Source organism: Amphiprion ocellaris, chromosome 15 (assembly GCF_022539595.1).
Source record: "Amphiprion ocellaris isolate individual 3 ecotype Okinawa chromosome 15, ASM2253959v1, whole genome shotgun sequence".
Classification (NCBI taxonomy): Eukaryota; Metazoa; Chordata; class Actinopteri; family Pomacentridae; genus Amphiprion; species Amphiprion ocellaris.
In genome coordinates this window covers 30,014,798-30,041,794 of record NC_072780.1, presented here as the reverse complement: position 1 = coordinate 30,041,794, position 26,997 = coordinate 30,014,798, and the positions used below count along the sequence as shown (strand labels likewise).

The window sequence follows — 26,997 nt, the reverse complement described above, 5'->3', positions numbered from 1 at the left end:
CAGGATCAAAATATAAAATATTTTTTTTAAAAAGACAACACTGAATTAGATCTTGCAAAAAAATCATTAATCGAAACAAATAAATTAAAATTAATACAAAATATTTCAAACCAGGAAAAAAACTGTACAACAACTTTAAACTTCAACTCTAAAATAAAATAAATCTTAAATATTTAGTCTTCGGTGAATGACTCGAGGAATTCGGAAGTTACACAACGAGGCAGTTCAGAAATTTTCTCCAATCATCTTACACACACGTTGATCGAGCAGTTTGATAGCCAATCAGACAGCGTATTCTCCGTAAGGAGGCGGGCTTTAGGCGGTGTATGAGAAAGGAGGCGGTGCCGCTTCCTTTCTGGCCACCTTGGCTGAAGTGTCACCAGGACGACACCGACAGACTTTGGTAAAGTTTCTGCCCCGGTGCTCCCTCGGTCCAGACATGGCCCCCAGCGCGCAACTGAAGGAGGCGATAGCCGATGTGCAGGAGGGCATACGTGCCATCCTGCTCGGACCTCCCGGAGCCGGGAAGGGGACTCAGGTGAGGCAGGCGATCAGCCAGAGCTAGCTGTTAGCTGTTAGCCGTTAGCTTGGAGCGTGGCTGGTATTAGCAGAGTATTAGCTGATGCTAATGCTAATGCTAGCCTACCCGGCTTCACCTGACATTAAACAATAGCAGTTTCTTTTTGTCTTTAGCCGCAGTCAGTGGACTTTCTAAGCAAAGCTTGAAATATTATTCTGTATGTTTATTAGTTTAACGGTGAAGTTTGCTGCTATTAAAGCTCAACAATGTCTGAAATGCTAAGAAATAAGTGCACAGCATGTTTTTTAATTTAACGATTGAACTGTTACTTAAACCTCATTTACTTGACCTAATTAGTTTTAAAATATTTTTATTTTCAACTGTTCCAGCTACATTATACCTTTCATGAATGAAAGGTTGACTGCAGGACTCCTTGTAAAGGTCATTAGACATTTATTATTAATTGTTGTAAATTATTACATGATAAATTGGTGAAAGATTTACAGCCATGATCACAGATAACAAACAAGATGTTTTTAGTTTGACTAATGTGCAAAGAAGCATTTCTAACTGCGATATAAAACTGAGAAGGGCTGCAACTGATGATAATTTTCAGTGTTGATTAATCTGTTGATTTTTTTTTTGGATTAATCGATTAGTTGTTTGGTCTCTGAAATGTCAGAAAATGATTAAAACTGTGTCTACTGTAGCTCAAGATGATGTAAAGAAGCTGAGCAGCCACAATTTATTGAGTGCATCTTGACTATTCAATGAATCACCAACTATTTTGACAATCAGTTCATCAGACTGAAAGTTTTTAAAAAGAAAATAGTAAAAATTTTCAGATTCCAGCTTCATCAATGTTTTTTTCCCTTGTTTTTTCCCCCCACACAGTAGAAACTAACTATTTCCACATTTCATAGACCAAACACCTAATTGATTAATCTAGACGATGATTAATTGACAGTGAAAATAATCATTTGTTGCAGTTCTAAATGAAAAGTGAATTACACAGTTTTCAAAAGATGGAGTCAGAGAATTATTTTTTCTCCCCCAAAAAGGTTATTCAAACCAATTAATTGATCATCAAAATGGTGAACATTCAATTCTCAGTTTACAACTAATCATTGCCGCTGTAACACTGAGAAAATGATGCAACTATAGTTATAAATATTTGGTTATTCTGTTTTAAAAATAGATATTTAATCCAAATTAGTATAGAGTCATTATCTGTATACTGTGTTTCCTAAAAACTCTTGCAGTATTTGTAGCTTTTCCATTTTCTAAAAACAGTTTTAGCCACTCAAACATGGTGGTTTGCTGGTTTTCTTACATTTATATCTCATTTATATTTTTGAAAATTGAGTTAAATGTAACTCGTTGGGTTTCAGACTCTTGATGTATTAGACTCAGACACAAATTTCACCACTTTCAGATTAGAAACCCAATCAGTAAAGCAGCTAATTATTTCAGCCTCATTTCGTATAATTATGAACTCGTTTGTTTGGGCTTTTGTCGGTCTGATAAACTTTGTTAACGGTTTATCAAGTAAACAATAAAAACAATCAATACGTCAGACTGTAAAAACAAAATAGCTCCACTTGCTTATCTTAATGAAGTCTGGTCTCGTTTACTGCTGGTGCCACATCATAAAACACCTGAACAATAAAAGCTCCAGTGGGCTGACGTTTGACAGCAGAATGAAAAGAAAAATACATTTATAAAAACAAGAGAGGTCAGACGGATTAACCAGAACCAGTTCTAGTCAAGCTGGTGCTTCAGGTAGAAGAATGTCAGGTCGTTTCTCCAACATATTGATCCTTGTGGAATATTAAACTACCTAAACATTTCTGAGTGCAGAGGTACAGAGTGGCATAACGGACAGTGAAACCACAGCTCTGAGTCCAGTTACATAATTCAGAATGATTTGTTTTACAGCTTTGAAGGAGAAACTACCCTCAGATGTCATCTAAGTGTTAAAAAAAGTCAAAGTGACCTCCAGTTGGTGTGTCCTGTGGTCTTTCTGCAATGTGTAGCGCCCCTAAATAAATCACATGTGCATGTTAAAGGGCACAGACATGTGTTCGGACAGTACATACGTGTCTTCAGTCTCTGCTTCTTCAACTGGTGCAAACCTTGATTCATTCATTTTGAAACGGCATATTTAGATCTAAAACGATCATTTTTTTCAGCTATCTGTTTTGAAACTCCGTGTATCTTTATTTCTTTTCTGAAGCAAATAAAATGACAGTTTCTTACTCCAGCTTATTAAATGTGAAGATGTGAAATTCAGTTTCTTTGGTTTGTGAAACTTCTGCGTGTGTTTTGTCAGGAAAAATAAGGTAATTTACCATGTCATGACTCACTGATGTTTTAGAATTCTACGGACATTTTACCGACTAAAATATTCATTCGTAATTAAAATGCTTGTTAGCAACAGCTCTAGTTGTATTTCATGCCACTTGTTTGTTAGATAGATAGATCGATAGATAGATAGATAGATAGATAGATAGATAGATAGGTAGTCAGTCAGTCAGTCAGTCAGTCAGTCAGTCAGTCAGTCAGTCAGTCAGTCCGTCAGTCCGTCAGTCCCGACAGATATTTTATCCCGAGGGAAATTCCAGTACAGGGGGTCCTCCACTTATGCTGGAATAACATTCCTATGGTGTGACGTTTGTCGAGTTTTTTCCGTAAGGTGGAATTCCGGTGAAAACGTAAACGAAGCTGTTGCGTGCATCGTGATATTGATCCGTTTACATATTTGTATAACTACAGTAATGAAAACAGTCATTAGCTCACACTGAAACACAACTCGATAGGAAAATACCAGTGAAAATGTAAACTGTAAGCGTGACTTGGGAGCCATAATGAAGTTAGCGAATGTAGCATAATCCAATGTGGTGACAAATGTAAACAAAGCCGTTTTATAGCACCACATGACTACTGTATATACAGTATTCATCCACTCCACTCGTTGCGTGACGACGTATTCGTCCGCTCTGTTCGCCAACTAGTTCCACTGAACCAATTCCTACCTAACGACATGAATGAAGGATGTTGTAAACCGAGGACCTCCTGTATTCAGCAGCTTACATACAAAAGAGCCCTTCTACTCAACCAGTGGATTGAATGACCACATTACATCACATCCACAAGTAAACTGAAAGCCAAGCTTTGACCTCAGTAGTTTCCACTATTGAAGAGAAAGTTCCTAATATTTAGGGTTTCTTTGCTTGTATAACTGAACTCCCAGTTTGAAATCCGTTTGGTTTGTAGCTGCAACCAAATAAATAATCTCTGCTGCTGAAAACTCTTTGGTCTCTGAGCCAAAACACACAAACAGAATTCATGCTTTAAGCAGCCAACGATCTCAGCGACTCGTCCTCTGACTGAACTTTAGCCACATGAAAGTTTAAACCCAAACGCTTCAAGGATAAAGACTCTAAAGGTGACGCTTCATCCTTCCCCCTGCAGGCCCCTCGGCTAGCAGAGAAGTACTGCGTTTGCCACCTGGCCACCGGAGACATGCTGAGGGCCATGGTGGCTTCAGGCTCCGAGCTCGGCAAGAGGCTGAAGCAGACCATGGATTCTGGCAAACTGGTAAGAATTTCCTCCTTTATTTCTCCTCATCCTTTAGTATTTTTCTCTCTCTGAGTCTCTGTTGACTTTACAGCTCTTCATGCTCCATCTTTTATGTTTTATTTGTCTTCAGATGATGTTTACATGCAGCAAAATGACAAATTTGTAGGTTAGAGTTCAGCCGCATATAAGATAAGATAAAATAAGATCAACTTTATTCATCCAGGAGGAAATTGTTTTGCCAGAGTACAATAAACAAAAGTTAGTATAACATACACAATTACAGAGAGCTTAGTAGTTAACCCTCCTGTTGTTGTGGGTCAGATTGATCCATTTTAAAGCAAAGAAAGTAAAAAAAAATGTTGGTATGAAACTTTATTTGCTTGGGTTAATAAGTGTAATCAGCATATAAAATGGTTCAGTTCACATATTTCTGGTTCAAAAACAGGGTTTAAATTAAATTTGGTGTCTATAAATAAATAAAATAACACAAGTGCAAAATGTAAACTAAATACAAAGAAACAGAAAGTGAACTGAAAGTAAACAGAAATATTGTGCTTGACAGTGATTGATAGTGAGACTGTTGCACCTGATAGAAATTGCAGAAGATGTAGAAAAGTCCGAAAATATTGCACATGAAATTGAATAAGTCCGTTTCACTAGAGTCGGAGTAGAAACTTGTTTTATGATGTTCCTTTATTTTTAATGTTTGCTGATTTTACACGTAAAGTGTCTTTGAGTGATCTAAAAAGTGCTATACAAATAAAATGTACTATTACTATTATTATTAATAATAATAAACTAACGTCAGCCTTGGTGTTTTAAGTAATAAATATTAGAAAAATCCTAGCAGGAAAACACCACAAACTGTCATCTACAAAATGACCATAATCAACAAAAACTGAACATTCATGAAGGTAGAATTTAGTCTGTGAACCTAAAAACTGACAACTGTTGCTCCAGCTGAACTTTTGCACCTGAATGAAATCAACTTCCTGTCAGTAAATATAACAATGTGCTACAACAGAAATACTTTATTAATCCCTGGGGGGAAATTAGGTTGTTACAGAAGGAGTACACTTCCTACCACCGTAAATACAAATAAATGCGCAAAAATGTGCAGTTAATAAAAATAAACAACAAGAAAAATATAAAATGCAAAATGTCCTATGTAAGGAATGTACAGTTGTTAAAGTGTTTCTTGTGTAGCACATGCAGATTCAATGATAAACATGATTTTAGTAGTTATTTTATAGAATCTCTATGGCGTAAATCCAGTTTTTTCTCTTGCTGACTTGTCCGTATTGTGCCTTTAATACGCTTGAAACCACATTATGAGCTAAATAAGCAGCCATGTTATCGCTAAGCTAAGGCTAGGCGATATAGCAGAAAAGTTTATCACAGTTGTTTAGATTTTAATAAATATGGGTTATTTATTGACATTTTTCATTACATAGTTTTAATACAAAAGAGGAGGAAAAAGTTTAGCCTATTTATTAAGACACATAGGTGTGCTTTTTGCACCTTTTATAGCATTTCTTATCTGTAATTGTGTGTTTTTGTTCTGGTTTATGTGCAGTTTTATGTGTTTCTTCATGCAGCTGTTGTGTAACTGTTTGTCTCGATGCTTTTCAGCGTCTCAGCGTGTGATCAGGTCCTCAGTGTGATTTCCTCCCAGCTTTTTGTGTCTGTGATTTTCCACCATCTGTGTTTGACTCTGGCTGTTTGCTCATATTCATGCGTGTCTATTTGCTGTCCTCTTATGTAATGACTCTGTTCATTGTCACCGAGGAAATTTACTGTGTGTTGAAGAAATCAGTGCCGATGTCTGTTCTGTGGTGCAGGTTTTGTTGCGGTGAGAATCCATGGATGAGTTTTTTTTGGGGTTTTTTTCATGTTACAGGTCAGCGATGAGATGGTCGTGGAGCTCATAGAGAAGAACCTCGACACGCCGCCCTGCAAGAACGGATTCCTGCTGGACGGATTCCCAAGAACAGTCAAACAAGCAGAGATGGTGAGGATTTAATTTGTTGAAACCATCCTGAAGGGAATTCATGTCACAACATAGAGTTTAGCTTTACTTTTCTTGTTGTTGTTACTGTTTCATGTCTGCTGTGAATTAATCAAGCAAGATATGACTTCAATTAATGAGCTGTGGAGGTGTTGTTTTGAACTTTGGATAGAGTCAGGCTAGCTGTTTCTCTCTGCCTGCAGCATTTATGCTAAGCTACATACTGACTCTAGCAGTTCCTGTGACAGTTTTACTCACTGTGGGTTCATTTTTTACTGCAATAGAAAGTCCCGTAGAGCTGAAACGATGCCTTGAGTTACTCGAGTAATTCAATTACTAGAAATCCTTGAGGAAAAATTCTCCTCAGAGAATTCAATTCAGAGAATTTTTCAAGTTTATTTGTACAGCACAAGGCAATTTAAGGTGCTTTACAATGGCAAAGAAATACATTCAGAAAATGAATTCTAAATATGATTTAAAGGCACACATTAAGATCATGCATCAAGATCATAGCAATAAAACATAATTAAGCAATAAAAGTGCATTCAAAGTCAAGAAAACAGATTGAGCGTCTAAGAGAAAGCTGCAGTAAACAATCTGGTTTTCAGGCCTGATTTAAAAGAGGCGACAGTTTGAGCAGACCTCAGGTGTTCAGGTGGTTTGTTCCACAGGTGAGGAGCAGAATAGCAGAACGCTGCTTCACTCTTCTTGGTTCTGGTTCTGGGAACAAACAGTAAACCTGTTCCTGATGACATGAGGACTCTGGATGCTTCATATGGACCTAATAAGTCCAGGATGGATTTTGGTCCATTCAGTGCTTTGTAGACCAGGAGTCAGATTCTGAACTCTATCCTTTGACTAACAGGAAGCCAGTGTAGCGATTTGAGGACCGGTTTAATGTGGTCCAGTTTACATTACTTATATACAATAAGCTGAACTGGTGTTGTTCAAACCGGCACAGGCAGCTACTGTGGTGGAAAATAGTACTTTTATGACTGGTGTACTGTGGTATTTATACTTAAAAATGTGGTCTTCTCATGACCTCACACCTACTTCACTGTTTTTTCCGCTCATAGAAATAACTGCATGTAGAAAAAATCCCTCTGTTTCATCTGGGACAAATCTGACATTAGAACGACCTAGTTTAACTCTTTTAAAAATAATTTTTGGTCACATATCTGACTGAGCAGCACAGCCACTGCAGCCTGCAATGAGAGGCGTTTAGGGAACATCGGTAAAGTGTAGTGTCTGTTGATTTAAAAAAAAAAAAAGTTCAGCAAGTGATGTGTTTTGTCTGTGAAATTTTTGAATGAAGCATGTCGAATAAAGTGGCTTTGATGAAATATTACGATTTTAAAGTTAGAGTTGAATAATTTTCCAGAAACTGAAAGTCAGACGTAATTAATTCACAAACTGTCAGAAAGTTAAAAATTGAAGAGTTTTTCCTGTTTTTTCAGTGTCTTGCTCTGATAACTTTTGTCTTTTAAACCTGCCGGTTGGTTTTGAGGTTCAGAAGGTAAATACTGTAGACCAATCCCTTACAGCTTGAATTTCCCTTAGGATTAATAAATTATCTGGCGATCTATCGATCTATCTCATCTATCCCCAAATTTCCAGCCAGTTAAGTCTGTCAGAAGGAAGTTTTATTTCAATTGACAGTGAAACCATCTTAAAGTGTGTAAATTTTTCTGTCATTTGGACTAAAAAAGATAATAATTTTGATTCAGTATCAGTGATTTTTTCATCATTAATTTTTTGTTTTTACAATACTATATTGACATACTTGTAACAGAGACGATAGTAAAACTACTGTAATGTCTCAAATAAGCTAAAAAAATTGTCAGGTTTCAAATACCAGATTGAAATTGTGTTTTAGTTTGAAAACCTGACTTATTTTTGAAGTGTAACAACAGATTTTCTCTTTCAAAGTGAACTTATTTCATAGATTTCAGAAGGTTTTATGATTTTCAAAATCAGCAGATGTCTAAACATGATCATGATTCACAATAACCAACATTTTAACAAAACAAAAAATCCAGATCAGAAATTTAGTCATGTTATTAAATCTCTAACAGAGTTTCATAGATCCTTTTTTTTGGCAAGTAAACGCAGTAAATGCCAGCAGATCAGAAAACGAGGAGAGTTCTTCTAAAATATCACTAAATATAAAAATGCTCGAATTATGATACAGATCTGCATCTGATAACAGACTTTTTTTTTTTTACAAATGAAGCTGCATTTAACACTTTTGACGTCTTCTGTTTGTCTCTTCAGCTGGACGATTTGTTGGACAAGAGACACGAGCAGCTCGACTCTGTGATCGAGTTCAGCGTCGATGACTCTCTGCTGGTTCGCCGGATCTGTGGCAGGTAGGAGCTGACGTTAGAGTTAAACATTCAGAATCAGAGGAAAGATTCAATCCCTTTTACCTCCTTTCAAACAGCCGTTGGTTCGTGATCGGTCCAGTCGCTGCTTCCCTTTTGACCGAGGAGCTCCTCATTCTGTCGGCGTGTTAAATCCACTCGGGCAGGTAGATTGATTCCTGTGGACAGAAGAGTCTGGGACACTGAGATAATGTTGGAGGGAAGTGGAGTGTGAAAGCATGCGATTAACGGAGGAGGTGGCCTGGAGGGGTTTGAGCGTCCTGCAGTGGGAAGGTCGTAGAGTGAATCCTTAAAGAAGTCGCCGTGTCAGGTTGTACTGTTAAACTGCTAAATGGTGCATTTTATGAATCTCCAAAGGGCCGAGTTCACAAAAAAAACCAACCTTAAAGCAGCTACAATCTATGCTTTCATATTAACAGTTGGTCACATACACTGGCTGGCCAAAAAAATTGTCACCATCTGGATTGAACTAAGCAAATAGGTAAGATCCTTCCATTGGATAATTACTGCAGTGATGAATACGTTTCAGCTGCAACTTATTGAACTCTAGCTGATGCAGTGAGGAGCTTCTCATTTCTTATACAACCATGTAGGAAGACATATCCTGTGGTCATGGAAAGGATGTTAATCTGTCTCAGAAGGGTCAAATTATTGACCTGCATCAAGCAAAGAAAACAACTAAGGAGATGAAACTACTAAAATCAGGTTAAGAACCATCCAACACATTATTAAAATCTGAAGGATAGTGGAGAACCATCATCTTCCAGGAACAAACTCTTAGATGATCGTAGGAAGTCAGCAGTAGAACTCACAGCTATGTTTAATATTGAAAGTAAGAACATTTCCACATGAAGAGAACTCAAAGGATTGGGACTAAACAGCTGAAGCTCTAAAAAAACACTGATCAATTCAATTCAATTTTATTGATATAGCACCAATTACAGGTCAAATTGTCTCAAGACGCTTTACAGAACCCATATGCCTGAACCCCCAGAGCAGCCCTAAGGTGACAGTGGCAAGAAAAACTCCCTTTTAACAGGAAGAAACCTTGAGCAGAACTCGGCTCTTTTGATCAGTGACGCTAATCAGAAAAAAAGGCTTCAATTTGCTAGATAGCATAAAGATTGGACTCTGGAGCAATGGAAGAAGGTCATGTGGTCTGATGAGTCCAGATTTACCCTGTTCCAGAGTGATGGGGGCATCAGGGTAAGAAGAGAGGCAGATGAAGTGATGTCCTAATCATGGCTAGTGTCTACCAGCCTGTGGGGGTTAGAGTTATGATCTGGGGTTGGTCGGGTTCAGCAACGTTATGTTCCCAAAGAATGAGGTCAGCTGATACCTGAAGATACTGAATGACCAGATCTTTACATCAGTGGAGTTTTTCTTCCCTGATGACATGGACATGTTCCAAGATGATGATGCCAGGATTCATGGGTTCACATTAAGAATGAGTGGATCAGGGAGCAGTAGATGGATTGTCCTCCACAGAGTCCAGAACTCACCCCCACTGAGAATCTTTGGGATGTTCTGGAGAAGACTTTTTCCAACTCTCCCATCATTAATATAAGATCTTGGTAGAAAATTAATGAATCTCTGGACAGAAATAAATGCTGTGACATTGCAGAAGCTTATAGAAATGATGCCACAGTGAATGTGTGCCGTTATCAGAGCTAAAGACGGTCCAATGAAATATTAGAGTGTACAACTTTTTTTTTTTTTTGGACAGGCAGTGTATATGTACAACAGAATAAACTCCCAGAATTATCACCGACTCTGCAGCTCCCTTCAGCTCTGCAGACAATTTCAGCATGTTTCAGCTCAGTGTTTTTGTTTTACTGGCAGCTGATTTTAGTCAAACGCTCTGAAAACAACCTATGCATTAAAATATCAATTGTATCGAAGTACAATGGATTTGAAAGTCTGAGGAATTTGTCATATTTTCATGTTAACACAGGAATAATCAGAAATTTCTGACATGTAAACTTGAAAAACATCTGATTCTGGTCTATTTCCAGGTCGTGAATCATATTAAACTTTAGTGACAAGAGCATTTTTTTAAAGTTGCTTCCTTCAATTGAAGCAGCGTCCAGACTCTCAGGTGGATTTAATGGACTCATCAGATGCTTCTTAAATTAAATCAACCTGCAGCTGTTGTTTGCTTGTTAAAAATATGTCTGTTCCTCAAGTTTCCAGCAGAACTTTGCTCTCTAAGCAGCACTGTGTTAGCGTTACAGATGGCGTCAGAACTAAGTGAAAGTGCTACAAGTCAGATTGTTATTCTGAGTAAATGGACACTTTATCTGCTTTCTCAATGTCTCATCGTGGCGAGACTGAAGGTTTCTAAATGGGAACTGGATCAACTGTGTCCAAAGGTTATGCAGACCAACATGATAACCACAGCAGAAGATCTAACTTTGCTGCTGAGAATTAGAAAAAACATGCTGAGATAACAAGAGTTATCAGGTTTGAACACGATCCATGTAGCTGTAACCATTAACCCTTTCTGGTTGTTTTTGCTCTTGTCACATTTTTTCCTCACTGTGGGTTGATTTTTCACCTCATAAAAAAGTCCTGCACCTCTATGGAAACAGAACAGCCATGACTAGAAGTAGAGAGAACTCAAAAGTGTCTTTTGTGCAGCTTCATACTGTTATAATGCCATAAATCATAAGGAAGAAAAAAAACAAAAATTGAATTTATTTGGTTAATTATTTGACAAAAAGTCGAATCAACATGTGCAACATTTTCCCAGGTTCCCAGAGGTGTTACCAGCACTGGGGAAAAACGGTGTCTCTACATACTATAGATATTTTTTTACTACTTGCATTTTAAATTTATTTCCATCCTTGTGGTTTTATCTGCACAGCCTGCAGTTCAGCTGAAAAGTGCCTGAATTTTTATCACGTGACTGTTGGTCGCAGCTGAGTCACTAATGGCGTCCTAGTTGCACCATGAAGCGTAGAATTATTAGTTTTTTGCAAAATTAAGTGGTTTATATTTGCCAGATTTTTCAATGAGACATATAGAACAGAGTGATTTTCAGTAAATGTCTTCTCAAGTCAAGTTAAACTTCTTTGTCTCCCATGAGAGAAATTTGGCTCAGATTAAGAGGAGTACTGCTGCACAAACAGTAAAAAAACATTCAGGGCATAAGATCATAAAAACAAGACAAGCACAGGAAAAAAATATACAGGCAATAAAAACCAACTAGGACAGTAAAAACAAAGTAAAACATAGTCAATGTGCAAAGACAAATATTAGCTGATGAAAAAGATTTTTATAAATATCTTGATTTTTAGCTTAGATTTGGTCGTTTTTTCCAAGAAAACCAACAGTTTCAGTAAAGACCCTTCAAGCAGTTTTTCAGGGCTGCTCAGAGATAAATATCCTGCAGTTTGCATTTTTTTTCTCCCCTAAAAATGTCCTTCAAGCATGTTCTCCAGTAGGGATAGATATTTGGCGTTTTTGTGGTTATCTGTATTTTTATCAACCGATTATTGATAATTAAATACTTCAGGTCTAATGCAGCCTCCTCTCTGTCTGTTTCTCTCTCTGGTCTCAGAAATGTCTCTCAAGCAGAAAAACTGAACCAGAAACACAAACCAGAAAGTTAGCTTCTCTCACAATGGCTAATGCTAGGCTAATGGCTAGCGGCTAAGTTAGAAGGCAGCAAGAGATTAACCTGAAACAGAATCTGAAAAACAATAAATAATTAAGCTTTAAGATCTGGACTTTAGTGGGCAATAACAGTTTATTAAAATGGAGACGTAACTGCAGGGGACAAACTCATCAATCTCCCACATAAACAGAATTTACATATCAGTTATAGTCAACCTTATTGATAAATTAGCCTAGTTTTGATCGAAAGTTTCTTTGCTGTCACATGTTAAACATTAGATTTAATGCATATCAGTTCCTAATATCGGTTATCAGCCTCGCCTGAATAACAGTACAGGGGGTCTTCAGTTTACGACGTCCTCGACCTACGGCATTTTGTCGTTACGTCAGAACTAGTTACGTGGAACTAGTTGGTGAGCAGAGTGGACAAATATGAGTTTGTTTACATTCACCGGTTGTACGCCACCTTGGATTGTGCTACATTCACTAACTTTTTGCCCTTCATTATGGCTCCCAAGCGTAAGTCAGACTGTTCTGATGGTAGCGCTTCAAAGAAAACGAAAGTTATCTCCATGGAAGTGAAATTAGATTTAATAAAATGCTCGGAACAGGGTGAAACACAGACAAACATAAACTGACATATCTTGATGCATGTAACAGCTTTGTTTGCGTTTTCGTTGGAGTTCTGACTTATGGCGAAAATCGACTTGGGTCACGCTGTAGGAACAGAACTCTGATGTAAGTCGAGGACCCCCTGTAACCGTCAGCAGTATTGGCCCTGAAAAAATATCACTCCATCCCTATTCTACAGAGGTGATTCTTGCAGTCGAAACATGCACAAATGTTTGGGTTGCACGTTCCTGCAGTGGAAAACAAGTACCATCATGCTACATGAGTATCTGTTTTTGTGTGATGTACTTAGTATTTTGTATATTATTACATCTTAATGTGTGCAGTGCTTTTAAAAAAGATGACCTGAGCTCCACAGGACAGTGATCATAAAAGAATATCTGAAGGGTCACCAAAGCTTTTTCTAAACTGCTTTTATTAAATTTCAGTGGATTTTGGTAAAAGAACATTTGCACAATGCACTGATGAACTGTGACATACAAATGTGTGTCGTGGATCAGTCGTAATGTTGAGGGAGGTGACGGCTGCATTGTGCCATCCTGTTATTATAATGTCCTCTTGCATTGTGAAACATCTCCAGTAAATTTCTCAGCTCCACTTTCAGTCTGACCTGATATTTTGTTTATGTAAGCCGTACGTGTTGAGGCCACGGAGAACTTAAAAAGAAAGTTCCAATTCTTCTGCTTTCTTGGTGCGTTTCCATCCCTCCAGATTTTCTTCCTCCGCAGTGCATCGAATAATGACGTGCAAAAATAAATTACCAAACGCTTAACACAACATGCTGTGCTCTGGTTTGAAGCTGACCCACAAGTTGAACAGTCGGTCGTCTTCATCTGAACACGTGTCGACGTTTCTGAAAGCGACATGTGTTGTGAAATCTTTTTATTCTTCGCCGTTAGCGCTCTGCATTATCTGGAGTTGGAAAATAGAAAGTGAATAGAAAAAGCAGTCAGTTTGCAGAGAGCCATCTTTCTGTCTGCGGGGGTCTTTTGTGAGGAGGAGGAGGCCGGCTGTGCCTTTTCAAACCCAAGTAGGACAAGGGCATCATGTGGGCTGTAAGGAGGACGGTTAAGTAGTTAGTGAGTCACTGTGGCTGTCAAACTCTCATCCGTCCTCCTCGGCTCTCACTCTTGATTTCTTCTCCGTCCTTGTGCCGTCCTCTCGTTTCCGCTCACCGTCTTCCCTCCTTCTCCCCAGACTAATTCATCAGCCGAGTGGACGCTCCTACCACGAGGAGTTCAACCCCCCCAAAGAGCCCATGAAGGATGACGTAAGTAGTTTCTGCCATCAGTCCACTTACAAACCACTTCGGGCTAAACTGCCACCTACCTAAAATCACTGCCGGCCCGGAAATTGGTGCTGGAGCCATGTTTAATCTTTATTATGTACGTCACAAGCCTCTCGATTGCTGTTATTTAATCCAGATACATCACAAAATATGGCCTATTTCAGACGTACTCTCTATTCCAATAATCTAACAGCATCCGAGCCTTTTAGCTTCGTATCTGAACGGCCACTTTTCTGTAAAGTCACAGTCTTATCAGGTTTTGTAATCTTTAGTTTCAACACGGCACAAGTCTGAGCTGTGTCCTGTAGCATTAGAATAGAATAGAAATACTTTATTAATCCATCCATCCATTATCTGTACACTGCTTAATCCTCATTAGCATCATGGCTAATGGGGTCCTAGCTGGCATAGGGCGAAGGCAGGTCTTCAGTCTATCACAGGGCTACATATAGAGACAATCACACTCACATTCACACCTAACGACGATTTAGAGTTACCAATTAACCTCAGCATGTTTTTGGACTGTGGGAGGAAGTCGGAGAACCCTGAGAAAACCCACACATGTACAGGGAGAACATGCAAACTCCATGCAGAAAGATCCTGGGAAAGCTGGGACACAAACCAGGGATCTTCTCGCTGTAAAGTTCACCACCAAGCCACTGTGCAGCCCCTTTATTAATCCCCAAGGGGAAAGCAGAAAAAGTAAGATAAGGTAAACTTTATCGATCCCACAGTGGGGAAAGTTCACCGTTACAGCAGCTCCAAAGGAAAAAGTATAAAGGCAGTACAAGAATAAATAAGAAAAACATAGTGCAAAAATCGCAGAGAACATTATATACAGATGATTTAAAAAAAAAAAAACTTTAGAGAAGACTATATACAAGAGGATGAGGTATCAGTTATTGCACATAAGTAGGTGGAATGCGTGTGTAAGGGGGAAAAAAGCGCAGCAGTAAACAGTACACAGTGAAGTACAGTTTCCATCACCATGGAGATAATTAAGCAAAAATGTGCAATAAATGAAAATAAACAATTAGAAAAACATAAAATGCAAAATGTCCTATGTAAAGAATGTACAAATGTAAAGGTGTTTTATGCGTAGGGCATGCAGTTTCAACAACAAACATGATTTTGGTATTTTAAAGAATCTCTATGGTGTAAATTCATTTTTCATGTTGTTAACGTGTCTGCATTGTATTTTTAATACACATTGTGAGCTAAATAAGCAGCCATGTTAAAGTAGGTCTTGGCGATATAGCAGAAATTTTTTTGATATTAATAAATATGGATAATAATTGATATTTTTAATTACATAGTTTTAATACAAAAGAGGAGGGAAACGGTTCAATTTGAATTTAACCACTTTAGCCTATTTATCAAGGGTAATAACTGTAATGTGAACCCAACACTGAAAAACAGACGATTAAAAAAAAAAAGTTACACATAAATAAAAATAAATGCAATTATCTCCCCTTAGTGCATATAAAAGCAAGAAAGTAAAACCTAGAGATGCGCTTAAGGTGAAGTTGTTTTATTGCGCTGAGGTTAAAGTTCCTCCATTATTATGATGTGATTGGCTGTTAATGATGCAGGGAGGAAGCATGCTAGGAGTTGGATCATGCAGAATTTTAATGCAGAAAACAGAACTATCAGACTGTTTTCTTACTGCTATTGATAAAGAGTCCACCTTGAAACTGCAGTGAAGCAACTTCCAGGGTTTCATTCATTACAAACTTAAAGAACAAATCCTATCAGCTTCCAGGGTGGAACTTTCTGTACCGTTTTTCTTCTTTAAAATTAATTTCCAGCTCAGACATTTGTGGCTGAATTCCTCCAAACTAGCAGCTTGTCATTGTGCAGCATGGAGTAATTTTACAGTCGTAGGGGAGCTGGTGTGCTCAAGCTGTAGCCAGTGCACGTTCTAGAGGAAAGGATGATGTAAAAGTTACAGCTCAGCCATTTTAAGGCAGAGGGGGGTTATTTCCATGGAAGAAAACTTCTAAATATGTAACTTTGACACAGAGAGATGTGTTTTTAGGGGCTGAATTAGTGATTGTGGAGAGATTTTAATAATCCGACGTAGCTGAGATGTAGTTTGTGCAGCTCTAAGTAAAATATTAGGTAGATTGTGCATTTTCTCCATTTGAGGACCCATCTGCTTGGTTGTGCCACCAATGGAGGATTATTAAGTTACTTTGTGATGACAGAAGCTGCTGTATTTTAAAGATTGCCTGTGCTCGTGCAGTAGGAAATGATTACATGTGCACTAAATAGAAGAGCAAAAGTCATATGTTAAGTCATGGTTTGTCATCGCCCTGCTGAATTTGTAAAGCTTCCAGCACTGAATGACTTTAGTTCAGCAGATGGCAGATTTGTTTTTTGGTGGTTCAGTCAGCACTTTGCAGTTACAATAAACAGAAAATCTTTTGTTTTTTGGAGCTGGGACAAGTGGAGACAAATGATTAAATCACATCAATCATGATTAGACAATGATGTGTGAAGACAAACTCACACATGCAGGCAGCCCCGAGGTGAAGTTACTTTGAACATTATAAAAGATGAAACGTGTTCGTGCTCAGACATGAAATCAGTAGTTTCCATTAAGTGGATTTTAAACGGTTCCAGTGTAAAACAAGCATGAGGGTAGAAGTTATTTAATCAATAAAACTTTCAAGATTTCACAGAGTTTGAGCGCAGACATGTTGATGACTAACAAAGAAAAGTACCTGACATATCTACCTGAGATTTTAATTCAGATATACAGTGGATTGAAATATAATTGGGTGTAGGCCAGTTTGTTATATAAGGTTTAGGTGTCTTTATGATCAAGAATTATAAGAAATTTCACCAGGAGGGAAATCACAACTGCTTTCCTCTTTGATGAGTAGTTACTAGTGGTGGAACATGATTAAAAAATGTATCAAATTAGTTAGAGGCTATGTAATTAATTAATCGCATTTTTGTCAATATACAACAGCAATATTTGACACAATAAGCAAAGTTTTTTCCAATTCAAATAAATTTGGGTTGACGACTGAATCGATGAATAGACATGTACATGAACTTAAGCAACAAAAAGTTTGTTTCATAAATATTTATCTGTGCATTTTTCATCTGTCTGCAAAATGAAGTGCAGTTATAGCAATTATATTCAACATTTTAAGACCTTTTGTAAACTCAAGCACTTTCAGTGTCTTGAAATGTGGTCTATTATGGGATGGCTGTACCCTTACCCAGTAGCACACAACCATGCTTTTATCCAAGCTGCCATCTGGAAGATTTTTAAAAGAAAACTTTCCGTCAAACAAGCTCAATGTGGTCTCGTCTTCCTTCACTGTTCACTAAACCTCTGTCTGCGCTGTCGTCTTCTTCACGGCTGGTAAACAGACTTTAGGCTCATTACCGCCACCTACTGGGCTGGAGTGTTCATCAGTGTTACTGGTGTGCCAGAAAATAGGGAACTGATAAAATGTGATTGAATTTTTAATGCGTTATTTTTTCTGTAATTAATTGTTTGAAATTAGCACGTTAAAGTCCCAGCCCTAGTAGTTACACAAATTATTAAACTCATTACTTCAAACCTGTTGTAAATAATGTTAATGTAACATCAAGGTTACAGAGTCTTTCAGGCCACGTTCACACTAATACAGTTTTATTTTAAAACAACAATGGTCTCCATCCAGATGAGTGTTAAAGCATTTTTTCAGGTGCATACTAACACACCTGAAAATGTCCATTAAAGTATGTTGGGGTTGAAAATGCTGATGTAAACACAAAGCAGGGGGTTGGTTGCTTAGTTGTAGAAAATACAAAGGAGGAGCAGCAATGGCAACAAATAAGACCAGAGACTAGCAGATGCAACAAGATCTGCAATGGCTATAATTTATTATGCATGCTGAATTTAACTCTGGTCATCAAGCCTGAAATCTTCCATGATTAGAACGTGAAGAATCAGAGCGAACATAGAGACAGTTTAAATTCTATCGGGAAGCTGCATTGTTTCCAAAGTTTGTCGTTTAACCGTTTCTGTGTAGCTTTGGCTGAATGCTTCAGGTCATTGTCTTGCTGGAAAACAAATCTTGTGTGTAGAAGAGTCTGTGAAGTGGCATTTTCCTAACATATTGCTGCATTAATTTCGTCTTCCACCTTTACAAACCTTCCAGAGCTTGATATGCGTCCCTACATCATGATGCTGCCACCACCATGCCTGTTGATTGGCAAACAGCAGTTTTGAGATTGAGGTTTTTGCAATCCTTTGTAGAAGTCTGTTTTCACTTTATCCAGAAAGAGTTGTTTGCTGTAAATTCTTGTCAAAAAAAGCCAGATTTAGTAAACCATAATTCAATGTTACAACCAATAAAAAGTAAAATCTTCTAAGGGAGTTTGAATACTTTTTTTTTTACAGGCATTGTATTTGTCACTAATTTTACTATGAACAATAGGCTAACCCCACCAAGAAAGTCTGCAGACATGCTGACTCACAGATAACATGCAGAATAGTGTCTTCATCAGAGCCCTCATACACTTAGTGGAAATGCCCAAAAAGTCTGTGAATAATAAATGACTCAGATTGGATCAAAAAACCCAGATCAGGACATCCCTGCTTTGTATAAATGTGTAACATTTCTGTAAACAAAGCTCCACTCGCAGTGACACACAGTTGCTTGGCCTAGAAAGGAAAGTCTTTAAAGCTCTTTGTTTTGGTAAAGTAATGGAACAGATGGCTTTCAGTGCAGCAACAAGTAACGTGTCTGAGAAGAAAAGCAGAAATGAGATCATTGCACAGAAACTAAAGCCTGCTGACCTGACGTTGGTTATGAGTTGAATGTTTGTTCTCTTTGTGAGCCTCCTCATGTGTTTGCTGCTCTCAGGTGACAGGTGAGCCGTTGATCCGTCGCAGTGACGACAACGAGACGACGCTTCGTTCCCGTCTGGACGCCTACCACCGGCAGACCGCCCCTCTGGTCAAGTACTACAGCGCCAGAGGCATCCACACAGCCGTCGACGCTGCCCAGAGCCCCAACGTTGTCTTCGCCTCCATCGTTGCTGCCTTCACTGCCGCCACAGAAATCCCCGCTCGTGCCACCGCCTGTAAAGACCAAGTGTTCTTCATTTAAAGTTTTTCTTCCTTCCCCTTCGAGTGGCTTCATTTTCCCCTCAGTGGTGGAGATTATACAAGAGTTGATCAAGTTTCAGTGGCAACAAAATGTAACTTTAACGAGGAAGATGGAGACTCAAATCACTGTTGTAGCAACAGAAAAGGAGTCAAATTTTATTACTCTTCATCACCAAATCAAAGCCTGAAAGAGAAGAAGTGATTAATTAACACCATCCTGCTGCTGCTTCTGCCGCCTTTCACTGTAGACAAGTGAGATTTAAGGTTTTGAGATCTAGCAGAGCAGAGTTCCACGTACGTTTTGATAGATGCTCTTCACCAGAAGGTGTTTGAAAATATTGACATTTGTTGCATATTGTTTGCCGTCACTGGACAGGTTTGCTCTTGTTTAATCGATGTCTTTGCCTTGGATTTCTTTATTAGTCTTTTGAATCTTATATTCTTTCAGTCGGTCTCCTGGTTTTTCCTATCCAACTGTACCAAGTGTGATCAAAAAATTCAGAGACTGCGCCTATAAAAATCCCAAAATCATACTGGATTTAAATGTGGCAACTTTCACTGTTGAGGCAGTTTCCTTGTGCAGTGAAGCTCTGCTCCCAGTGCTCCTGCAGGACTTGTAACGCTCCGTGGAAGTCCATTTATGTAAACATGTGAAGCGCCATTTGCTATAAGCACTGAATCCCCAAAATTGTGTCAAAATTGGCGAATATTCCACTTAAATTTCATTTCGGAGAAGAGGAAGACATCATAAACAGCCAAATGATGGAGAGCAATGATTGGGTCGTTGGGGCCAAAAAACTTTATCACCTCACTCGCCTGATGGCATGTGGCCCAGTGACACAGTTTACGTTGTTTGCGATGGATGTTACAGTTGAAATCTACCTTGACGCTTGATGACGAATTCCTGGTAACTAAAGTCTGGACACATAGGAAATCTCATGAACTATATATATTTTTTTGCCTCTACAGATTAAATATGGCTTTGTCAAAAGAAGAAAGAGTTGAAGTGGTACTTCTCAGTGGACGTGAAGGATGGACATATCAAAAGTTAGGGTTAGGGTAGGGTTAATTGGGTTAGTAGGGTTAGAGTTAGGGTGAGTACGGTTAGGATTATAGTTAATTATAGTTAATGATATTTCCTGTGTGTCCAGACTTTAGGGACTCCCTGTACATGACAACAACATTGGTGCTCCTGACCAAATGCGCCTTTTCTGGTCTTGACCACTGTGGAACTATAAAAACTGCTGTTGCTTCTCTTGATGGTAGCCGCAGACCCACCTCTAGTCACCGTGATGATCCTCAGCTTGAATGTTGGATCATCCAGCTGCTGACTGACACAGATGTTTGCTTTCTGTAAAAGTTTGAGCTCCATTGAAAAATCATGAATGTGCACCAACTAGTGGTCACAAAAACGTGCAACATCATGACAGATACGACTTACATACACTACCGTTCAAAAGTTTGGGCTCACTTAGAAATGTCCTTATTTTTGAAAGAAAAGCATTTTTTTTCAGTGAAGATAACATTAAATGAATGATAAATCCAGTGTAGACATTATTCATGCGGTAAATGACTATTGTAGCTGGAAACAACTGATTTTTTTTATGGAATATCTCCATAGAGGTACAGAGGAACATTTCCAGCAACCATCACTCCTGTGTTCTAATGCTACATTGTGTTAGCTAACGGTGTTGTAATGCTAATTGACGATTAGAAAACCCCTGTGCTATTATGTTAGCACATGAATAAAAATGTGAGTTTTCTTGGGAAACATGAAATTGTCTGGGTGACCCCAAACTTTTCAACAATAGCGAATGTTGCACAAGCCTGAATGTGATGCACATACAACGTATACAGTCTCTAAACTTTATGATCACACTGGGTACCTGCTCTTTCTCCCCCTACTTCCTTAAACCTGAATGCATTATAAACACCAAACCTGCTAATCATTTTCGGTGGCCTTTGATAGTTCTCTTGGAGCCCTGAGAGAGAACTGAAGCTTAGTTTCCACGAGATATCATAAAACTTTGATGGAAAGGAACTTGATACTGAAAAGTTAAAGACAGAAAAACTGGACTGATAAATTAATGAAGGTAAAATCCAGAATGCACTTTTAAAATCTTGAGATCTGTGGACTATGTGATAGTTTTAATCACAGCCTAACCCAGCAGCCTTCAGTCTATAGCGAGCCTTCCCAGTGGGGCATCGAGAACTGGCGAGGTATATAATATGTTGTGAAAGATGTTGTGGAAGGTTCAGGTGTTCTGAAAACAGGAGGTCAGTTGCTGTTTTTTTTGCTGTAATTCAGCCTCTGTGGCGCACAGCTCGAGGAGGCAATTCAGCCACTTTAAAACCCTCGGCGGCCAACTGCTGCAATTAGCGTCAACATGCGTATTTCTGAGTCATAACTCAGTCAGGCCCAAGCACATATAAAAATACATCATAAATGTATTTTTGTACTATATTTAGTATGACTTTCAGTCTCTGATGCATTTCTGGTAATCAATGTACAACATAATCACCTTATAAACCTGAGAATCATCGCATTTCTAAGTATTCTTCAAAGTGATTAATTGAAAGTTGTCAGAACATGGATGCACTGAACAAGGACTTTGACATAATTTAATGATGTCTGTTGCCAAAATATTAAGAAGGCTTCAAAAGAAAGTTATAGTCTACACTATAGCTTACTGAATTCCTGATTTCATATAAGTAACCCACAGTAGTCGTGTTTCCAATAAGTATTTTTTGCACGTTTTTAAAAAAAATGTTTCTCTGGTTTTGAAAGGAAGTTTTTACACTTGTTTGGGATGTTTTTTCCTTTATTCCAAGAGTTGATGCACTTCATTGGTGATGGAAACCCCTTTTTCTGACAAAGTTCTGATGTAAAGAACATTTAACTCACGAGTAATCAGCATTTTCCACTTCTTTTGTTGTTTTCGTGTCCAGACTGTATGAAGCATGTCCAATACCAGCTGGAATTATTCTACCTTAAAGTTTTTAGCATTTGACAAATGGCTGGTTTTGTTTCCAGCTTCTTCTACCCAGTTTATTACAGCCATGTAGTGTGTAGCGCCACTTTCTGACGACACTACGCAGCTTGGTTTATTTTCTTCCAGGCAGTTAATGAAGCGAACCTTATTTGCATTTTCTTTTGGGATGTTCTGCAACATTGCAAGCAGTTTTTTTCAAATTTGCTGAACGTTTTATCTGAAAACTTGGCTACTTTTGGGCTCAAAGCAGGCGGTAGTTTCTGTTGCTCATAAAAAACTGGTTTTCCATCATGGCAGCATGTTTTCAGTGCTGCTGTTGCTCCAGTCTCACCACTGAAGTGACGAATCAGGATGTTCAAATGACGTCTTAGATAAATGTCCATTGGAGACTTTTTAATTATCTCAACTCTGCTCATAGTCTTGAACTCAAATGACACTTTAGACATTACAAAGACTGAACAGGTTGAAAATTAAGGCAGTATTGGATTGAAATGATTAACTGTTAAATCAAAATGCACTTGATGTGATGTCTGCTGAGCCACCGCAGGAGGTTTTAGTTGCAACACGTCCTTATTTTACTGCTGCTGCTGCGTGTTATTTCTTGTTGACGTGGAATTTTATTGGACCGAACTCTTTCCGAGGAATTGGATTTGCCAGAAGAGTTTGCATGTCTGAATCTGCAGGAGGGAATGAGGATGTGTCGGTCACACCACATATATGCACACAGCGGTGAACTGCTGAGACGAGCCTCTTTAATCGTTGCGTTAATTGATGTGTAACGAGGCACTGAAGTATGAAGGTGTTTTTGGTTGCTGAATGTGACAGAGACCAAACTTTATGAGTAATGAAGAAAGAGCAGCTATAATTGATATTTTTATGATTGCAATGTGAATGTTAATGTGAAGATTGTGTACGAGATAAGTTGTTGGGATTAACCTCCATTATCGAAGTACCCTTTTCAGAGCTTAATAGTGAATTTCAGCTCATTCCTTAATTGTCCAGCCTTAAAATTAACTGTTTTATTCACCTTTACAGCTCTCTCTAGCCCCTCTTAGACCTTCTTTCTGTTAATCTGAAGGCAACTGAATGTGTTTCGATTCTAAGTGTGCTCCGTGCTAACTTTTACTGAAAAAGTCACGCCAGCTAATAACATTTCAGTATCACTTTTTCATTGCAGAACAGGTCAAAACTGCATGTAATCACATTAAGAGATTAATGAAGCAACAGTGTTACATATTCCATGTCTGAAAAGGGTTATATGGTGATTTTCAGTGCAAAAGCTCTAGACACATAGCTAATTAGCAACTAGCAGTGGAGCATTTGGGAGCTACAAACCAGATATTTCTTTGAAGACTTGGTAGAGACCAAAAAAAGAGCTAAAAGAGAGAGATTATTGGTCCTCCATTCCCCAGGTAGCCTCATAATGAAGAATAAGCAGCTGTCAGCAAAGAAGTTCACCGTGTGAACTTAAAAGGTGATGACACTCTGTTGTGTTTGCAGATTCAGCTTGTTTCTGCCACCCTCCGGTGGTCAAAAAGTCAGTTAATGCAGTTTAATTGACCATGCAGTTACAGATTGCACGCTGGTTACATGAATCTCACTGTAGTATTATGTAAATTGCAATTCTTTCATTTTTAGCAACGCTGTTCAATTTTTTTGTTAAAATGTAAAAACCCCAGCAACATGCAAGCAGTTTTTATTCCTAAGGAATGGCAGCAGCAGTGACCAGAGACATTATGGCCCAACCCCAGTCTCTACATTCACTGACTTTTTGACACATTACCACTAAGTATGTGAGGGTTCTATTGAGTTTTCAACGTTATTGTACTTTTTTTTTTAAGGCAGCATATCTGCGGACTTTCCCACCTCGTTATTGTGAAATGTACAAAAACTAGACATGAAAGATGTTGGGAAGAAATGTGCTAGAACTGTGGGTTGTGAATGACATCTGGCTGTTTGCTGTTGTGGTTATTTATTGCATGTTTGTAGACGCTGCGTAGGATTTACGGATATTCACGGCTTTGTTGTCCTTTTCATAGTTTGCAATGAAAATGTCAGGATGTCCCCAGTCCGGTCCAAGTCATTTAATATTTAGCATATCCCGATACTGAGTGCCCAGTCTGATACCATTTTCCTACATAATGAACGCTTGAAGTACACTAAAGTTATTAAAACCAATTCAAATGTGTATGCTTGAATGAATAGTTCTGGTAGGAAACTGATGGAGAAAACCTGTTTTCTCTCCATGATGTCCGTCCGTCCGTCCGTCCGTCCGTCCTGTATCTATACACCATTTAATCCTCATTAGGGTCGCGGGAGGGCTGGAGCCTATCCCACATAGGGCCACATATACAGATAAACAATCACACTCGCATTCACACCTATGGGCAATTTAAAATAATCAACCTCATCATGTTTTTGGACTGTGGGAGGAAGCGAGAGAACCTAGAGAAAACCCACACATGCACAGGGAGAACATGCAAACTCCATGCAGAAAGATCCCAGGAAGGTAGGGGTGTGAACCAGGGATCTTCTAGCTGCAAGGCAAAAGTGCTAACCACCAAGCCACTATGCAGCCCCTACGTGATATCACAAAATGTTAATTATCAGTCGTACCTTGTTGTTCCACCAGGTGGAACCTTTATGTGTTTAATTCTATAGTGACCAAAGGAGGCGTCACTCAGACTACAGGCAGTGAATGTTGGCAAGCAGAGAGCATTGTGGGGGTTTAGATAGCAATGGGCACCATGACAAAGATTTCGGAGGTGCTTAATGACCGACCAGATCTTACACTACTGTTCAAAAGTTTGGGATCACTTAGAAATGTCCTTATTTTTGAAAGAAAAGCAGTTTTTGTTAATGAAGATAACATTAAATGAATCATAAATTCAGTCAAGACATTGTTAATGTGGTAAATGACTGGTCTAGCAGGAAACAGATGATTTTTAATGGAATATCTCCATAGGGGTACAGAGGAACATTTCCAGCAACCATCACTCCTGTGTTCTAATGCTACATTGTGTTAGGTAATGGTGTTGAAAGGCTCATTGATGATTAGAAAACCCTTGTGCAGTTATGTTAGCACATGAATAAAAGTGTGAGTTTTCATGGAAAACATGAAATTGTCTGAGTGATCCCAGACTTTGGAACAGTGGTGTATATCTTTGCTGCCAGTTATTTAGGAGATCATTCAGTATTTGCATCCTGAACGTCCTGCCACAGATTCTGCTGAGGTGGGGATTGGGACCGGTCTCTGTTCTCGTAAACGTGGTCTCATTTGGACATTTTTAGGAAATTTCTTCAAATTTGGCACAACACTAACTTCAGAAATTGATGGTTAAAGGTCCCTGTGACTCTATAAAACATGTTTTTGTCAGTAACTCAAGAATTTTTGCTGTAATTATGACAACATTTTTGCACAAATAGGATACAATGAAGAAGTAATAATAACCTTTTAGATCTGAAAAACAACCCTAGACAGACATGAATGTAACCTGTAACAGATCACATGGTGGAAATTCTACTTTGAAGTCACCTGTGCTGAATAAAGTTTGTGTTCAGGTGGATACAGTTTGGTCTTATTTTTGTAGATTTTCGTCGTGTTTAGATGAAGTTCTTGTGTCGATGCTTTGGGTCTCTGAGCGTCAGCTCTGACGTCTGAAGTAAAACGGATCAAAGAGGCAAGTTGAAGAATGTCGGTCACTCAAACCTTCAGAGAAAATACTTGTAGGAAATGTTTTCAGTTCAGGCTTTTGTTCCTGCAGCTCCCAGTGGTGTCGTGTTTTTCTTTTTATCCATTTTTGTTTCATGGCAGGGCTTTCACATCACAGCACGCTATCAAGGGTATGATCTTAAAAGACCAAAACAATCTCAAAAACAAAGAGCGCCTCCACACTGAGTAGATGTATCCAAAGAAAGACCTTTATTACCTTCTTTTTGTTGCCTTCTGTTAAAGTTTTGTTTTAAATGCAGATTGTTGTTTGATATTTAACCGTCTTTTTCCTCTATAATCAACGCGGCCTCCAGATTTTTTTTTGAAATGGAGAATCGAGGGATTCGACTCCTCTGTTCCTCCTTGACCTATTAGTTTCCTGCTGCTCTGTATTCACCTGGTGTTTGTGTTCGGTGGAAACATCTTGCGTGTCGACTCCGCCACCTCCTCTTCCTCTTGAATACTGATGTGCTTTTATTCTCTCGGGGCTGTTATGATGAAAAACAATAGCAGATGTTCGGCATTCCGGGGGGGCAGATTTCAGTCTCTTATTCAACACGATGAGACAATTTCATGCTGAATTTGCCTTCGCTTTCGGCACTGTGCCTCCGTAACTTTGTCACTTTCTGAAAGCTGTGAATGAACACATGCGGAGTCGAACCTGGCTGCTGTTTGTTTTGTTCGCCTTGAATGAACTTTTCAGCGTCAAATTGAAAGTGAACGCTGGTTTAATTGGACTGAGAGGTGGACAGGAGGGATTTTTTTTTCTTTTCTGACAGCTCCAGCATTTAAATGACCAAGAAAGTTTTAGTATTAGTCATGGCTTGTTGCATTTTCATCGTGATTCACCTGAAACTTCTTCCCCCCCCTCTTTTCCCGCTTTGTCTTGCAGCTGGTTGAGTCCTGAGCTGCTCCATTCCCATCGAGGCGACGGATTGGAGCTCGGGGTGGGCGAACAAACGGAGGGCAGGGTTCAGACACTAAAAGGGGGGAATTCCTTCATGAGTTAATTTTGCGGTGCTGTTGGGCTCTTTTACTTTTCAGCACATTTCTATTCCCTGTAGATTTTGACAGGAATGAACAAAGCCATCTTTTTGTCCTCATATTTCCCCTTCCAATAAACCGCTTGCTTTTCTACAATCATCA

The 26,997-nt window shown here is 38.7% G+C and overlaps 1 protein-coding gene across 2 annotated transcripts; it reads left to right on the top strand.

The window, feature by feature from the left end:
• Positions 1–347: 347 nt before the first annotated feature.
• Positions 348–26,997, top strand: ak2 (adenylate kinase 2). 2 transcript variants are annotated; one of them, XM_023264108.3, is made up of 7 exons: positions 349–538; positions 3,995–4,120; positions 6,003–6,113; positions 8,385–8,479; positions 13,940–14,012; positions 18,902–19,121; positions 26,744–26,997. In XM_023264108.3, the coding sequence occupies exons 1-7, from the start codon at positions 440–442 to the stop codon at positions 26,749–26,751; spliced, it is 732 nt and encodes a 243-aa protein (XP_023119876.1). In that variant the 5' UTR covers positions 349–439; the 3' UTR covers positions 26,752–26,997. The 2 variants fall into 2 exon arrangements, with proteins under 2 accessions (XP_023119875.1, XP_023119876.1); XM_023264107.3 differs by lacking the exon at positions 26,744–26,997 and having other exon boundaries at positions 348–538; positions 18,902–25,705.

What these genes read in the sequence shown, in the direction of transcription:
- ak2 (XM_023264107.3), top strand. Translation starts at nt 440, where the DNA reads ATGGCCCCCAGCGCGCAACTGAAGGAGGCGATAGCCGATGTGCAGGAG. An exon ending in CAGTCAAACAAGCAGAGATG is followed by an intron (nt 6,114 to 8,384) that starts GTGAGGATTTAA and finishes TTGTCTCTTCAG; the next exon opens with CTGGACGATTTGTTGGACAA. An exon ending in GTTCGCCGGATCTGTGGCAG is followed by an intron (nt 8,480 to 13,939) that starts GTAGGAGCTGAC and finishes CCTTCTCCCCAG; the next exon opens with ACTAATTCATCAGCCGAGTG.